This window comes from Opisthorchis viverrini (genome assembly GCF_000715545.1).
Source record: "Opisthorchis viverrini unplaced genomic scaffold opera_v5_164, whole genome shotgun sequence".
NCBI classification, from domain to species: domain Eukaryota; kingdom Metazoa; phylum Platyhelminthes; class Trematoda; order Opisthorchiida; family Opisthorchiidae; genus Opisthorchis; species Opisthorchis viverrini.
In genome coordinates, this window is record NW_008751819.1 from 624432 (window position 1) to 639331 (window position 14900).

The 14900-nt window shown below is 44.6% G+C and overlaps 1 protein-coding gene across 1 annotated transcript in view; it reads left to right on the top strand.

Annotated features, from left to right (window-relative positions):
- T265_14239 (hypothetical protein) overlaps positions 1-14900 on the top strand; it is a gene marked incomplete at both ends in the record, with an annotated part of 28745 nt that overhangs the window by 8249 nt on the left and 5596 nt on the right. Inside the window, 2 exons of the mRNA XM_009172710.1 lie at positions 5358-5811; positions 11958-12230. Of these exons, the coding sequence (XP_009170974.1) occupies positions 5358-5811; positions 11958-12230 (727 nt within the window). The remainder of the gene's footprint in view (positions 1-5357; positions 5812-11957; positions 12231-14900) is intronic.

Consider the following 14900-nt stretch of genomic DNA (forward strand, 5'->3'; position numbering starts at 1 on the left):
GGCGTCAGCATTCACATTCATCCGAATCAAGCCATTTCTGGCGTGTCGATGCTCACTCCGTGTTATGAAGTCTGAAACGAACTTGGGGATAACTCTACTACAGCCATGTTTAGTTCACTTCTCTCGAGTGGCTAGAGCGCGAATTTACTGACCGGGATTTCTGTGGTTCGAACCCGACCTCTGCCTCTCCACTTCTCCTGCCTAGGCTTGGATAAGCTGGCAATATCCCAGCCCTCGTGGCATGGCAGCTAGGCACCGAAAGGGGGCTACAGCTAAACGAACGTGAATTTTTTAAGCGACACAGCTATCGTATGTGTCTTACGCCCTCTTCCATCAATCCTGGAATGTTGTCACGTAAAACGAATCGTAAATCTCAGCGCATGGACTTATTTGGCTGCTTGGAACGCCCCACCCCAAAGAACAGAATTTCATCCAGTCCCGACAGTGGAAGACTCTCTTACTTTAATCTCCTCAAAATTTGCATACGAGTTTGGTTTTGACAAAAGAATCAACTGAATCGCAGCTGATTCTCTGGTTTATGGCGATCCGCTTCATAGACGAGCGATTCAGCTTGATTCGGTTGATTGTCTCCTGTCAACAACAAATTCGTGTGCAAATGAGAGAGTATTTGTCGAAAACAAAGAGAATTTGATTCCAAATAACCAAGTCGGCCTTCGATTTCTTTTGGAGTGTAGCCAGCCCATTAGATGCAGTCGATCGTGTAAATCATGAGCCGAAGATGTCGGTCATGAGTTCAAGGTCAATCAGGCTCGCTAGAGTGGTCAACAGACAAACCAAATGAGAGGTTCCGCCTTGCACACGATCAAACATTCTTCAGTTGCACAGCGACGGTCGCTGATCTGTCTAAGTGACGGCTACACACAAAGAACGCCAACTGCATAGCTGTTCCGGTCTGCGTAATGCAATTCAGTCCCTTCTCGCTGAAAGTCAACTGTCAAGCCTGAGAACTTGCCATCCTCTGCCAAATGCACTCATTTGCATTTTCTGAAGGCAGACTCACCTGGAATCCAGCTGAATCTGTCGTTTATAATGTTCTTGGTCAACTGAAGGTGTTGCTCAAGCCACGGCATGGCCGTCGGTTTGTTCGGCAACCTGGGCAATTTGATTGCAAACGTTTCGTCACCAACCGAGGTGACAGCATCAATGCGTTGTTAGGAAGCGTAGTGGATTTTAGAGATGGATTGATGGTTGAAGTTGCAAGATAAGCCCTGCCACTAATGCAAAAACTGCATGTGCGAAAAGTTAAGCCCCGCCACTTCTTGCCAGCTCCAATTTAAGGTACGCACACAACCTTGACATATTTTTGATGAAAACTATTCCTTATCCGCATCTAGGCTCAATTTGTGCAAAACTTTTCTCCGTTCGAAAGTAAAACCTTAAATGAACTTTCTGACGCTTTCAACTCTCGTTCATGACGAGGAGACGGTAATATGCTTTTTCAAAGCCACGGAGTGATCCATCAGCAGCGTTTACGCAACAATGGCCACCAAATGACACTTTTAACTGTTTCTGACAGGTGGAAGTGTAACGCCCGACATCGTCGGCAAGAAATCGGTCTTCGAAAGGGGACTTGGCTGGAGCGATCTAAGATTAAGGTTTAGGACAGTAATTTTATTCATTTATTGCTGGTCCAAAAATTTGTCAAAAATCAAATTCTGTTCAAAGGAATCATCTATTAGCCACACGACCGCTGTTGACTGGAAGAACTTTCTTCGCGAAGTTTGCGCCTGGCGGCTTATGCAGACTACGACAGTTATCGGCGGCCCAGGTCTACATGTCGAGATCGATGAAACGCCCATAAAGAGGTGTTCATGTATGCAGTGCCAGATCGAACTGCCGCCACTTTGATGGACAAAATCCAGGCCTATATCGCTCCCGGCTCAATGATCATCTCCGATATGTGGGTATCATATCAAGTAGTTGAAACGATTATTGACATGAATTATACTCATGAAACGGTTAATCATACCAAAAACTTTGTGCATCCAACGACTGGAGCTCACACACATACTATTGAATCTCCTTGGCACGTCTACAAGATACAGAATAAACGCCAATGTGGCACACACCGATCTTTAGTGAACAGCTACTTGTGTGAGTTTGTTTGGAGGCGAAGGTACCGAAAAGCAGACTTTTTCATGCAACTTAATAATGACATGTCCCAATTTCACCCTCTCCAATAGAAGCTGAAACTACAAATTTCATATCCTCCTTTTTGGGTGACGGGGGTTAGTTTTTTGGCGGGGCTTATCTGGAAAAGATCCGCAGTGTATTTTCATGTCGATGACTTTTCACCAAAGTTGTGAGTAGCATCGCCATTGTCAGATTTTGTATTGTACAGGATTTGATCATCACCGATGCTGCCATTCACAACCCACATTTCGAGTACATTCGAGTGTGTTTCCCACTGTTCGTTAGGCAGTTTCAATCGGTCTGATGAGAAGTAGCAATCAGCTAAATTGGAGTTTCCACTCAACATCAACAAATCTTCTAGTTGATCAACTCAAACAGTGTCTCGAAATCACAGGAAACACGTCTAAAATCCCAGTTTGTTTTCCCAAAGGATTTATAATGGCATGCACGGATTTTGTTCGTATCCCGTGTGATTGTCGCTGGACCAAATATGTGCGCTACGCCACGTCTTAGGATAAGGCGGATTCACGTGAATATTTAGTGGTCATCAGTCGATGGCGAATGAATAAGTTTCAGGTGGCAATGGAATTTGTGGAATTCTCGTTCACATCTCTGAGCAGTTCTCTTCCTGTCCTGGAGCAATTATTCTCGTTAGTTAGTTAATACCAAAGAGGAAGGCATTAGACTCGAGTTTCGCTCTTATTGGAATCTATTGGTGGTGCATATCCTTGGCCGTGCTGGGGTTCGAACTCCGGACGTTCAACATGTGAGGCAACGTGTGATCACCACTTGACCAGCCCACGCTTAACACATCTTGATTTTCATGATCCAGCAAGCGAACGTGTTGAAGCTTGATCGGTGTGATTAATTTGCCGGACGCCTCAAACGACGATCCGCTAGCTGTCCTGGTTTTTTCTATCGATTGGTCACTCTGGCAGCGCTTCTTAGCCAGGTAGCTCCACGAACGGTTGAGACCAGCTGGACAGCATTTGGTAAGTTATAAGCTCGAAAAAAGTTCGCATTCATATCATTACCATCATTATCATCATCGTCATGATCATCATCATCGTCATCATCATCTTCATTATCTTCTTCATCATCATCGTCATCATTATCCTCTTCATCTTCATCATCATTTCATCATAATTTCTACCACTATAATCATCGACAGCATGACATCAGTGCTGAACACCGATGCTTCGCTGCCGCAATTCACATCACTCCCGTTCGAACAGCTCTCCTTTTTTTATCAGATAAAGAGGTCCGTTGTATGCATTGTAGAAAATGGCGTCCTGTTTCCAGAGGCAAGACACCTGTATCTGAATAAACCGGGCCACTCCATACGTTTTGGCAAACTCGTTAAACCTGCGTAGGTTTCTGCTTTGGATTTTGGGTTTCCGTCGTCATCTCGCGGTCCGTTTCCATGTTTGGTTCGCGTGGCGGAGAAGTCGCTATCTTCCGATGTCGCCGACACATTCTACGTTGGTACCAGGGTCAGAAATGCTGCGTATGGCAGATGGTGGTGCAACCCCTCTGTCGGTCTTCTATGGAGACAAAGAAACTATGTTGTGACTGCCTTTACCGGTTTATCACGGGATGTTTCACAAGATTCTGCTAGGATCTTCGTGCAGAGGCGAGAAACGCTGAGCTATCAATGCTCGATCCTGATTGGCTGATATTCTGCCCGATATGGGAATGGCTTCATTCACTGAGTAACCGGATCGCGACACATCCTTCCAATCAACGTTATGCTCGATTAATTAGAGGGGCTATCCCCAGACAAAAAACTCGTGGTCAGGTCATCAGTTATGTAGTGAAGTGATATTACCGCGACCTGAGCCGTTCAGACTAGAACTAACTTCAAAATCCAGTGTTCACAACCTCTGCCAAAGACCTGTCGTAAATCTTTCCTTGAGAGCCGTTGAAGTCATTTTCATAAACCGAACTAGCGAGTAAAATAACCGACAGTAAGACAACAAAGCAGACTATGGGGGATGTACTTATAGCCACACTGAAGTTGAATATGATTCTGACACAACTGTGTACAATCTGAACAACTGGTTCTCATGTTCGAGGGTGGCTGGATTAAATATACAAAACAATTTCGTGGGCATCTCAACCATGTCTGTTTTATGTACAGTTGGAGTGCGAGATGGCTCGGTGGTTGGAGCGCGAATTTACTGACCGGAAGGTCCGCGGTTTGAACCCCAGGATCCCTGTTCCTCCACTTCCCCTGTCTAGGCTTGAGCAACCTGGCACTATACAAGCCCTCGAGATTCCTTCTGATGGTGTGGCATTTAGGCACCGAAACGGTGCTACAGCTGAACTGACGGTTTCTGTGCACACGAGCAACAAAGCTGAGGAAACGTCGTACACAGTGTCTCAACGGACTAGGCACTTAGAGGGAGAGAGAGATGTACTCTAACGATCAGAAGGGCGATTCTCCTGACTTTGAAACTGGCAGACGAAATTATCAGACTGATTTATAGGCTACGAATAGGGCTCAGTTCCGTTTGCATCAGCCAGTAAACTTTACCACAAACTGTGCGTACGTTGTTGATCTTGAATAGCCAGGACCCTCTGCCATGACAATCGGTAAAACCTGCTATTTACAGGTGAGCGAAAACATGCTTTAAGCAACCATGTACTTTCCCGTTCAAGTTTTCTACCTGGTAACATGAGGTGTGTGTCACACCCCACCCCTTCCAAAACAAACAAGAAATTCCAAAAGGATCGAATCTAGAATTAATGTCATCAAGAACGACATGACATCCCAATGTTTGTACACATTTTTTATCCACTCTTTGCACACTCCCGTTTTATATCCTGTTATTTTCAACAACAAAAAAACAAAACCCAATGGATCGAAAAAGTGGGACAAAACAATATTTTCAAACATATTTTATGGGACTGTGCTGTGTTCACCGAGCACAGTAAAATTGTTTGCCTCGCCAATGACAAATATCCCCGCGTTTCCCGCACCCAACCGTGTGTGCATGCACGATAAACATAAGTGGCGACCTACAGAGAACGCGAAAGCAAGTGATTTACAGCGGAACCAAACGTAGTTTATGGTGTCGTAAAGTCTCCAGTGTTATCCCACCTGAACCGCTTCGAAAATAACAGAACCGTAAATTCGATTTTTGCTCAAACCTCACGCAAAAGTTGTTCTGACAGTCACAAGTTTCCTTTTTATTCCACAGATCAATCAAAAGGAGTTGGATTCATCCGTTTTGATCAGCGACATGAGGCAGAATTGGCCATACAACGATTCAATGGTTATCGAATCAACGGTTCGAGTGATGCCCCGTTGGTGGTCAAGTTTGCCAACCTCCCCACAACCGTGAAAACGTCCGGCCCGACAACACCCTCATCGACTGTGGCATATCCCGATGCCCTGACGGCGTTATTACCCAACTTGTTTGATTTGAATAAGCTTGCTCTCGGCGGTTTCGCTCTAAATCCGACCACGCTCACCAACACCATCTTGTACAGGGATCCGAACGCAGATATCCTGGAAATACTGAACGCCAACCATCAGATGACAACATCCTCAAATGCAACTTCACAAGTCTCATCCATACCGAACACACCAATCGGGAAGTCGATGAAGAGAGTCGGTGGTCCGGTGCACAGTTCGGCAACACATCGTCTACGGTAAGCAGTCTTCCCTTGGTTCTTGGCTCCTTTAATACCCTCCAAAGTCTTCCTGGATTGTTCAACAGATATTCAAAAGACATTCGTTCTTCCTAGCCAGTAATAACAGTCGACCTTTGAAATCCAAACCAACAGTTTGGATAATGGGACACGAAATTTACAAAGTGAACAAAATTTGCGAACAATTATTGGTCCGCATCTGCAGTGAGTGGGATTTTATCCAATTCAACGGATTACCGCATGCTGTTCCCATCGTCCTTACTTGGAAAACAGCCGACCTTGTGTCTGTTGCCGGGTCTGGCCAGACGCATCACAGAGCTACAAAGCTAACCTGTCCGTCATCTGTTACTGACAGGGCGACCTGCCCAATTAAGACGCATCAATTAGGAAAGATGAATTCAAGCAACACACATGAATGAGAGATGGGGATAACAATTGGCGCAGTGTTTTCTGGCTTGCTGGTCTTTCCAAAGTTAGAATTATTACCACAAGTTAACTGGTCTGTTGAATTATGCATAATTTGTCTGCGCAAAGTTGCGCCATACCAAACACCGTCTCTCGAAAATTTTGTCAAGGTGACCGAGAAAATACTCCGTTGCTTTTGAGCGTGTATTGTGTGTGGGTGTGGGTTTGGGTGTGAGCGCGTGCATGCATGTGTACGTGCGTGCATGCGTGTGGGCATCGTGTGTACGTGCGTGCGTGCGTGTGTATGTGCGTGCGTGCATGCAAGCGATGGGACGCAGAATGATACTGAACTATGATACCACTAGATAAGTAACGGTAATAATACTATCAATAATAATAAATAATAATGTAGTTGCGAGATCTAGCTCACAGACATATTCATCAAAATGTGATTGGAAGGTTTTCCAGACACCGGATTGGTCTTTTCAAATGTCAGGCTAGTCACTGACGAAACACACTAATCGATTGTTGGTTTTCCAAAAACTTCCCCTGTTGTGCTGGCAAAAACCTTATTAGGAGAACTGGCTCCGAACGAAACGGGACTACATTACTGCCAATCGAATAGCCATTTCCGTTGACACAGATTTCACTGGTTGTTCTTCACTCGCCCTTGACAGATGAGTTGTATTCTTAGTGTCACTTTTTTTTTGACAAGCTTGTACGCGACAGTGATCACTAAATCAGTCGGTTCGCACATTCATTGACTTTTTCTGGTTTGGCCAAGCGCACCCGGCGATCAAGCGGCTATCAAGACCGGAGTTCATGGTAATGAAAAGGCACCAATGGACCATGGTCCACAACTAACCTAAATCTGAACGTGCCTTCAATAAAAAGGGTGTTGTTCCGTAAATCACATAGAATGTCGACAGATAGTGAACGCCACTGAACAAGGCCGAATACAATCAAACAATCGAATCATGATCCTCACGTTTTCAGGGTTCACTAAACTTGATTGATCCCATGGAGTTTTGAGTGTTGACAGTTCGAACGAGGTCTGTGTGAAGGAAGTTTCATGCACCCGGAAACTAGAGGAATAGCAGGAACTGGGCAGAATAAATCACGATACAGAGTTCACTGGGTCATAATCACAGACTATCTACTATAAAAAGGTGATATCAGCCATATATCAAGCCATCTTAGAAGAAGCGACAGGCTGACGAATTCGAATTTTGAACTAAGGATAGAGGTCAAAATAGCCTCAGATAAATGAGGTTGGGGAGAATACTGGGTATCCCATGAGACTCTCGGTGAATTCAAAACAGGAGGGGTAGATATATTATGGCAAGAAACAAAAAAGATGGACGTAGAAATGTGATCGTGAGACACGTGTCGCAGTTGAATTGGGTGAGTGTAAATTGCCTGTTCTCAGACTTTGGTGAACGTGTGGGTTCCGAAGGATAGGATTTATCACCGTGGAAGAACCCAGGACGTACAACCTCTCTATCAGCTAGAGGAAAGCCCTTCTTGAGTGAAACAAAATCCAAAATCCTGCGACAGACATCCAGTAGAAGTGAACACTCCTGCTGGATGCTTTTGGCCTGGTCTACAGGTTCACATGTGGTTTCCGCGTGTCGCAGTGCATCGGCGATCCACTTATACCGGGTGAGGAAAATCAAAGGTGTGCAAAAACTTGGTTGCGGACGATCGGGTGGAAAACTACTGAGAGCGTTGAAGTATTCAAAGCGCATTTTCGCGGTTGAAACTAGGCTTCCCGGCCAGTATTGCGTGACTGATTGGCATTGCTTGCGGGGCCAAGCTTGAGCTTTCGAACATCATCAGTCGTCGCTGATTAAGAGTCGATAACCCGTAAACTCCGCTGAGGATGTTGGCGGTGATCACTAAGTTTCAGACGTTCCGGGGTGGTTACTTTCAAAAACGACATCTGATTATCCCTTCAAGTATATGAACATTCAGCTCATGAATGGCATCCAACAGCGGACAAACTCTTTGGATTGGATCACAATCAAAACCAAATTTCACCGTATTATCAAGGCAAGATCACATGATGGCATCCATATATCTTTCCAAACATTTATTATGAATGCCATTAAAACTCCATTTCCCAAGTTCTGCTAACCAAGCATTTTGAGTCGTGTTCCCCGCGCCGGTGGGAAGCTAAGTGAACCGTGGAAGATCAGCATGTACAACACAGGTGGAGTTAACCTTTCTGAGAGCAACACCCTCCCTTCGTAGATGACCACAACTGACAGAACACGCCGTTTCTGTCTCCCTAGAGAGATGATCTCGTTCAGGAAGAGTTTGTCCTTGAAAGCGACCACTGCGATCATGAAATAGTACCCGCGAGGCCGAAGGATCAGACAGCGGTCATACTAAGAGATTAAAGCGCATCACGGTCAACGAGTCGTTTCGTGTCACCCACCTATTTGTCTGGATTTCCTTGATTCGGCCTCGTCTTGCATTCCTTGATTGACAGAACACAGTGCGGTACATTTTTACCAAAAAAATCCAATTCGCCACAAAATCTCATGGTTCGCAATTTCGTCTGTCAGTTTCCCTTTACACAAAATTCGCTCCGCCGCGCGGAATGCACACCCCAACACAGTGCGGTACATTTTTACCAAAAAATCCAATTCGCCACAAAATCTCATAGTTCTCAATTTCGTCTGTCAGTTTCCTTTTACACAAAATTTGCTCCGCCGCGCGGAATGCACACCCACTGTGGCGCTTGTTTTTTCCTCTGGAAAGGCCAGATGACTTGTCGGAATCAGTAATTGCATGAATAGTCTACCAAAAATGTCGGATTGTGTATTCAAATCGATTTTGTTTCGGTCCTGCAAAGTTACTCAAGTCCGTGTTCATTGATGCAGCCGGATATCGTCACCCACTGTCCTCGTCAACTTTGTGATAACCATGTACACCACAACCTCTCTGAATAGGGCTATGTTCACTTGTTACGGTGATTCCAAGTACATCCCCAGCTTTATTCCAACTTAGGGTTCCTGTAAATCCTTCACTGTCTGACACCCGGAATATACCACCTTTTTAATCGATATCCTGAGGCAGGTGGACAAACCATGCACATATCGATTAGTTTCCATATGTTCTTTCCTTTTTTCAATGTGTAATGCTCTTTTTTCCAAATTCGCTGTGATTTTTATACGAACAAGTGTTTCGTAACATGAACACAACTTTTCAAGACAACATCTCGAATGGAGTGAACTAAGGCAGTGCCACACACTAGCAACTATTTTGTGTTAGGATGAATGAATAAAACTGAGCAAAATGTGAAATACAACTCCGGTTTTTTTATGAGGGACTGTCACAGTTGCTGAAATGAAAGCTACTTGACAGGTTGACAACGCTAACAAGTCAGTCGTATTTTAGTTACAACAGAATGAGAGGCAAACTGTCAATTAATCGTAGCAAACGTATCCGGTGTAGTATACGAAAGTAGGCGCTACCAAACCGAAATCAGGTGCGCTGAAATGAATTACAACAAGCAAGAACTGCCAGATCCTAAGATGTACGTTCCTCAGATTTCGGCTTTTCTTATTCGATGCGATCATCGTAAATTCGACGATAAACTTTTGCGCATTGTAAATTACTTCCTTGAAGAGGAAAACTTCAGATTTCGGATGCTTCTGTTTCGTCCAGAGTGATAGACAATTCATTAATCTATAGATAGCTCAGAAGGAGAGTAATTTCACAAGATCAATGAAACGTCCATGTGAGAAGTCATCAGCCGAGAAGCCAGCCTATACGTGGTCACGTGATCATGTGATTGAAAAATGAACGGCACCATATGCTCTCTAAGTGAAGACTAATCACACTGGTGTTCAGCCACTCACGATCGAAAAATTAAGCGTTCACACTACTAGCCAGGGGGTCGTGGGTTCGAAACCCCCAAATAGAGTTTCGTGAGATGCGTACTACTGATGATTTGCAATAAAGCAATTGTACCCTGATTCTCGGTTTTTCAGCAAAGATTAGCTACCCGATTTTGCCTCAAATTAATGGATTGGACTCACGCTGTATTGATTTTCTATTTTTGCATGGGACGGGTTGGGAGAAGGCTTTTTTGCCCGGATAAACCGCCTCAGGCTGCATTCGACAAATGTTGAGAGTGGTTTTGTGATCCCGAAATTTTGGGAATATTGGCGAATTAAGTTGAATATCGTCAGGAGTTAGCTCATTCTGACTTGGTTGTGACTACCGTCCAGTGGTCAATAACTTTTGGCCAAACTGTTATAGAAACCCCTACCCAACTGTGGCGCGTTCACTAAACACCTTAGATTTACCCGGGGTCAGCTGTGACGAAATCCCCGACAGCCGAACCAAAGTAGACTTCGGTGTGTGAGGTTGAGCGCTGCTACGCCACACCAGGTCCTGGTCTCCAGCGATGTGCTTCTACACAGAAGATATGGTACTATGCCGTAGAACATCGTTCAGCGACACCGTTGCCAACGCGCTTGACCCTGAAGGGACATTCAACCAAAATTACCGTGATTTGCTGCGCGAGACATTGGGATCGTGGACAAAGGAATTACTATTCGGCGTGGCAATTTCTGGAACAGGAATGCAGAGAACGTCTGTCTCAATCGTAATCAGCCCAACTGTTGCCTCGGACTGTCCTACCCGCCAATCATAAAAAAATTCGTGCTTATATTAGAGAATAATCGAGCAGTGAGATTCAGCACCACACTTTGACAAATATCAATGAAATTCCTTTCGAAAGTGTAGAAAAACTTAACACGCCGAAAGCATTTCCCCATGTTTATGTGTTTTACCCAGATTTTCACACAGATTTTCACGAAACAAAAATCTGTGACTTTTTTCCTAAAGGAAACTACTCACAAGGTTGCTGAAAACTCTTCGACAGCCCACGACCGGTTTCGCCCTTCTTGGAGCTCATCAGGTAGGCACAGTCCCCGAGTTTCCGTCAACCTTCATGTTCTACTTGAACCCAAATTGGACTGTTTTTCGGGAAATACACTCATTTGCAAATCAATTTGATCCTCACGAGAGACTCAACTGAATCTGCGCCTACCTGATTAGCCCCAAGAAAGGTGAGACCGGTCGTGGGCTGTCGAAGAGGTTTCAGCAACCTTATGAGTAGTTTCCTTTATGAAAATATACTGCGATATCATGAGGCGGCCTGTGTGCAGCACATTCAGTTGTAAAATATCATAAACGAGGATTCAGATGAGTCTCTCGTGAAAACCAAATTGATTTGCAAATGAGTGTATTTCTCGAAAAATCCGTGACGTTTATCACACCTTCAAGATGGACTGCACTTGTTCTTTCTAAACATGAAGAACCGAGGTACTTGGAACAGAATTTCTGGGCACTTGAAACTAGTTTGCAACATTGGGAGTCTTTCGTAAAAGTTACTTGCCCGGAATGAATTACGAATTCAAACTGTAGGCAGTCATTTCGCATCGATGATCTTGCCTACCGGTTGTTTTCTTTGTGTACGATATTCTAGCTAATGAGTTGAAGGTCGAAGGTTGTGGCAGTTCACACTTCCTTCACTTTTGATCAGAACTCATCTGATGAATTTTGGGGCGCATGAACAATCAGTCTGTTCGTGTCACGTGACTGACAAATCACAACATGTCGCGTGTGCTCCAGCCAACGTGAACTGTTGGATTCTAATTGTACATCTCTGAATAGATTCTTTTTGATTTAACTAGCTTCGTTCCCTCCATGTTCTGCTGCAGCTTCAATCCCCTTGATGGCTGTGCGATTCCCGTGCAAATCAACCCTTTTGAACAGTCCAGTCTTAATCAGCTTAGCAGTTTGACTTCCTCTCCTGCCGCGGCAAGTGGATTGAAACTTATTTCTAACAAGTATCCCGAACAAGATACAGCTACGCTGTCCCTGGCGGCCGCTTTGGTCTCAGCTGCCAAATCTTCAACTGATCCGCTTCCTGTGCAGACCTTCCCAGCACTGTCAGGACTCGCGCAGCAGCCACAGATGACAGGAGGAATGAGGTAGGTCGATTTCACCGGAGAAGTCTCGAATCCGCAGTCAGGTAACTGCTATCAAGTCCGACTGTTCGGCAAGCATCTCATTATATTCGAACAATCAGTCCTGTGTTGTAGACTTTTAACGATATATTCAAGCAATCGGAAAATGTTTGGGACCGATTGAGAAGTCATCGTCTCATGGAGGTTTAGTAAACAATCGGTGGATTTATCGGTGGTTGTGTGTGGGCTGGGACACTCCCAGGGTGCTCAGACCTATACAGGGGGACGATTAGGGACCTCAACCAAAGCCTTTAACTCAAAGGTCTGACCGCAAAGTAGCGGGTTTTGGTGGAAAATACGGGCGCACTACTATTTTCAAAGAGCGAATGTTCCAAGCCTCCAACCTGGAGAGCCAAGAGACACTATTGGTCAGACCTCTAACCATTGAAAAACCTGGTTTGAGGGACCACCCTGTATGTCTCAATCGATCACTAAAGCACACAAACCATCATCGCTCGGTAATGTCCAGTCTCTTTGTGAGAGGAACGTCCCTCCAGACAATGCTTTTAACGGAGTCCCACTTGGTTTCCCGATAGCGGTGGTTTCTCGGTATTCTATGTTTTTTTTTCCGCTGAGGTATCCGGACGAGGTAAAATCTCCTGGTCTGCATACACCATTTTAATAGGAGAACTAGCTGCGAACATAACTGGACTACACAATGGCCAATGGAATAACCGTTTTCATTGGGGCAGATTTAATTGGTTGTTCTTCACTTGTCCCCCGACGGATGGGTTCTATTTTTAGTAGCATCTTTTGACTCGCTCGTAGCTTTCTACGTTTCGGCTGCACAAGACACGCCTGCACAGGTGTCAGTGTTCAATAGATCAGTTTATTCAGACGTTCATTGGCTTTCTTATTTGACTAGACACATCAGGCTGCATCAGGCGGCTATCCAAACTAGGGTTCTTGGTAGTACAAAGGCATTAGGAGAACTGTGGTCCACAACAATTCACTGAAGGTTTCATCCGTTCAGTGAAGCCGACCTATGCTGAACACTGAGATGCATAGGAGAACTGTGGTCCACAACAATTCACTGAAGGTTTCATCCGTTCAGTGAAGCCGACCTATGCTGAACAGCTGAGATGCACTGCACAGCTGCTCCATCGTTGTTGGGATTCATCAGCAGTGTGCATCCCCATTGAGTCTTGAACCTGCGATCTCTCGGTTACTATTTTGACCATCACTTAGATAGAATCTGGTTACGGTTTGGTAACCCCAACAAAAGGGCGACCAAGTAACACGCAACATGCATAGGAGGCCAGCGACTAACCTTGTACCTGGTAATAACGGCCTAATTGAAGCTCCCCACTCTCTCAATCAAATACTGATCAAAACCTCCGTGGACTTCGCACAGTACTGACCGCCTGAAAATAGCCCACCAGTTTAGCAGGTTAGACCTCCGAAGAAGCATCTTCTGGGTGCGGAAACGTCTCTCATCAACCCTTAGTTTAAAATTCATCAAAGTTTTCACAAATACCCACGCCGTTACGCAAACGCCAATGTTGTAGCCCTCTAACAGTGGATGGAAGCACGCCTTCGATGAGGATTAACACGACCGAGCCGGTTACAGGCTGTCAGACACGAAAATAAACGCATCATTTGCACTGAATCAACATATTCAGGCGTCTTCTTGAATTTTTTTTGCTGCACAGTATTTTAATACTTAGCAAAAATGAAAAATAATTCGATAGTTTTTCACATCAACATCCATCAGATGAATAGGCGGCATTTTGACGCCTGACCAGGCACTACTTGCATCTTTCATCAGTAGTATACAAATCACACCAGGAAAACTGCGTGAGATATTTTATGCCTACTTCTTTTGATACACATTTCACTAGTGAACTGTGAATGACATCAGCTTAAGCAGATGGCTTATAGGAAATCAATTTTATGCATGCCTGAAGCCTTGTTTAAAATGATTAGAACAAAATGGAGAAAATTCGAACAGTAGGTTGAACACTGCGTTAACTGGAAAAATTACTCACAGCCCTACTTCCGAACCGCTGAACTCCTCGGAGTGAATACCGCTCACCCCCCCCGCCTAACTGTTATCGATTTTTACGCCACACGATCATTCGTTGGCTGAATCAAACTCCGTTGACGAATATCGTAAACGATGGATTCGATAGAATCTCCCGCGAAAACCCAATTAATATGCAAATGAGTGTATTTGTTGAATCACGCCCGGTTTGGTAAACAGTTCAAATAAGTTTAGGATGTTGAGGAGGACAACAAACGAGGTTCCACCCAGAAAAAACCGGATAGTAAAGACTCCACGTGTAAGTTAAGCGAATTGTGGTCAAATTCCATTCATCAATTTGTCTAAGCAACGCAAACCGGAAATGACCCAATGAGTGACACTGAAAGGGAGAAATTATCTATGAAAGCAAACCTCTCATACGCACCTTGTTTTTTTTAAAAAAAACTGAATATCCGCCTTCTTCTTGAACGCGTCTTCTTGAACCTTCCTGAATATTCACTGATTATCACACAGTTGTGAACAATTGCTGCAAGGCGGTTCCGCAAATTCCGTAATGAACCCTATCTTCCAAAGACGGGTTACGAGAAAACAGACTACTCGTATGCCTCATCAGCAGTATCGGTCATTACACCCATATCTCTTAGAGCATC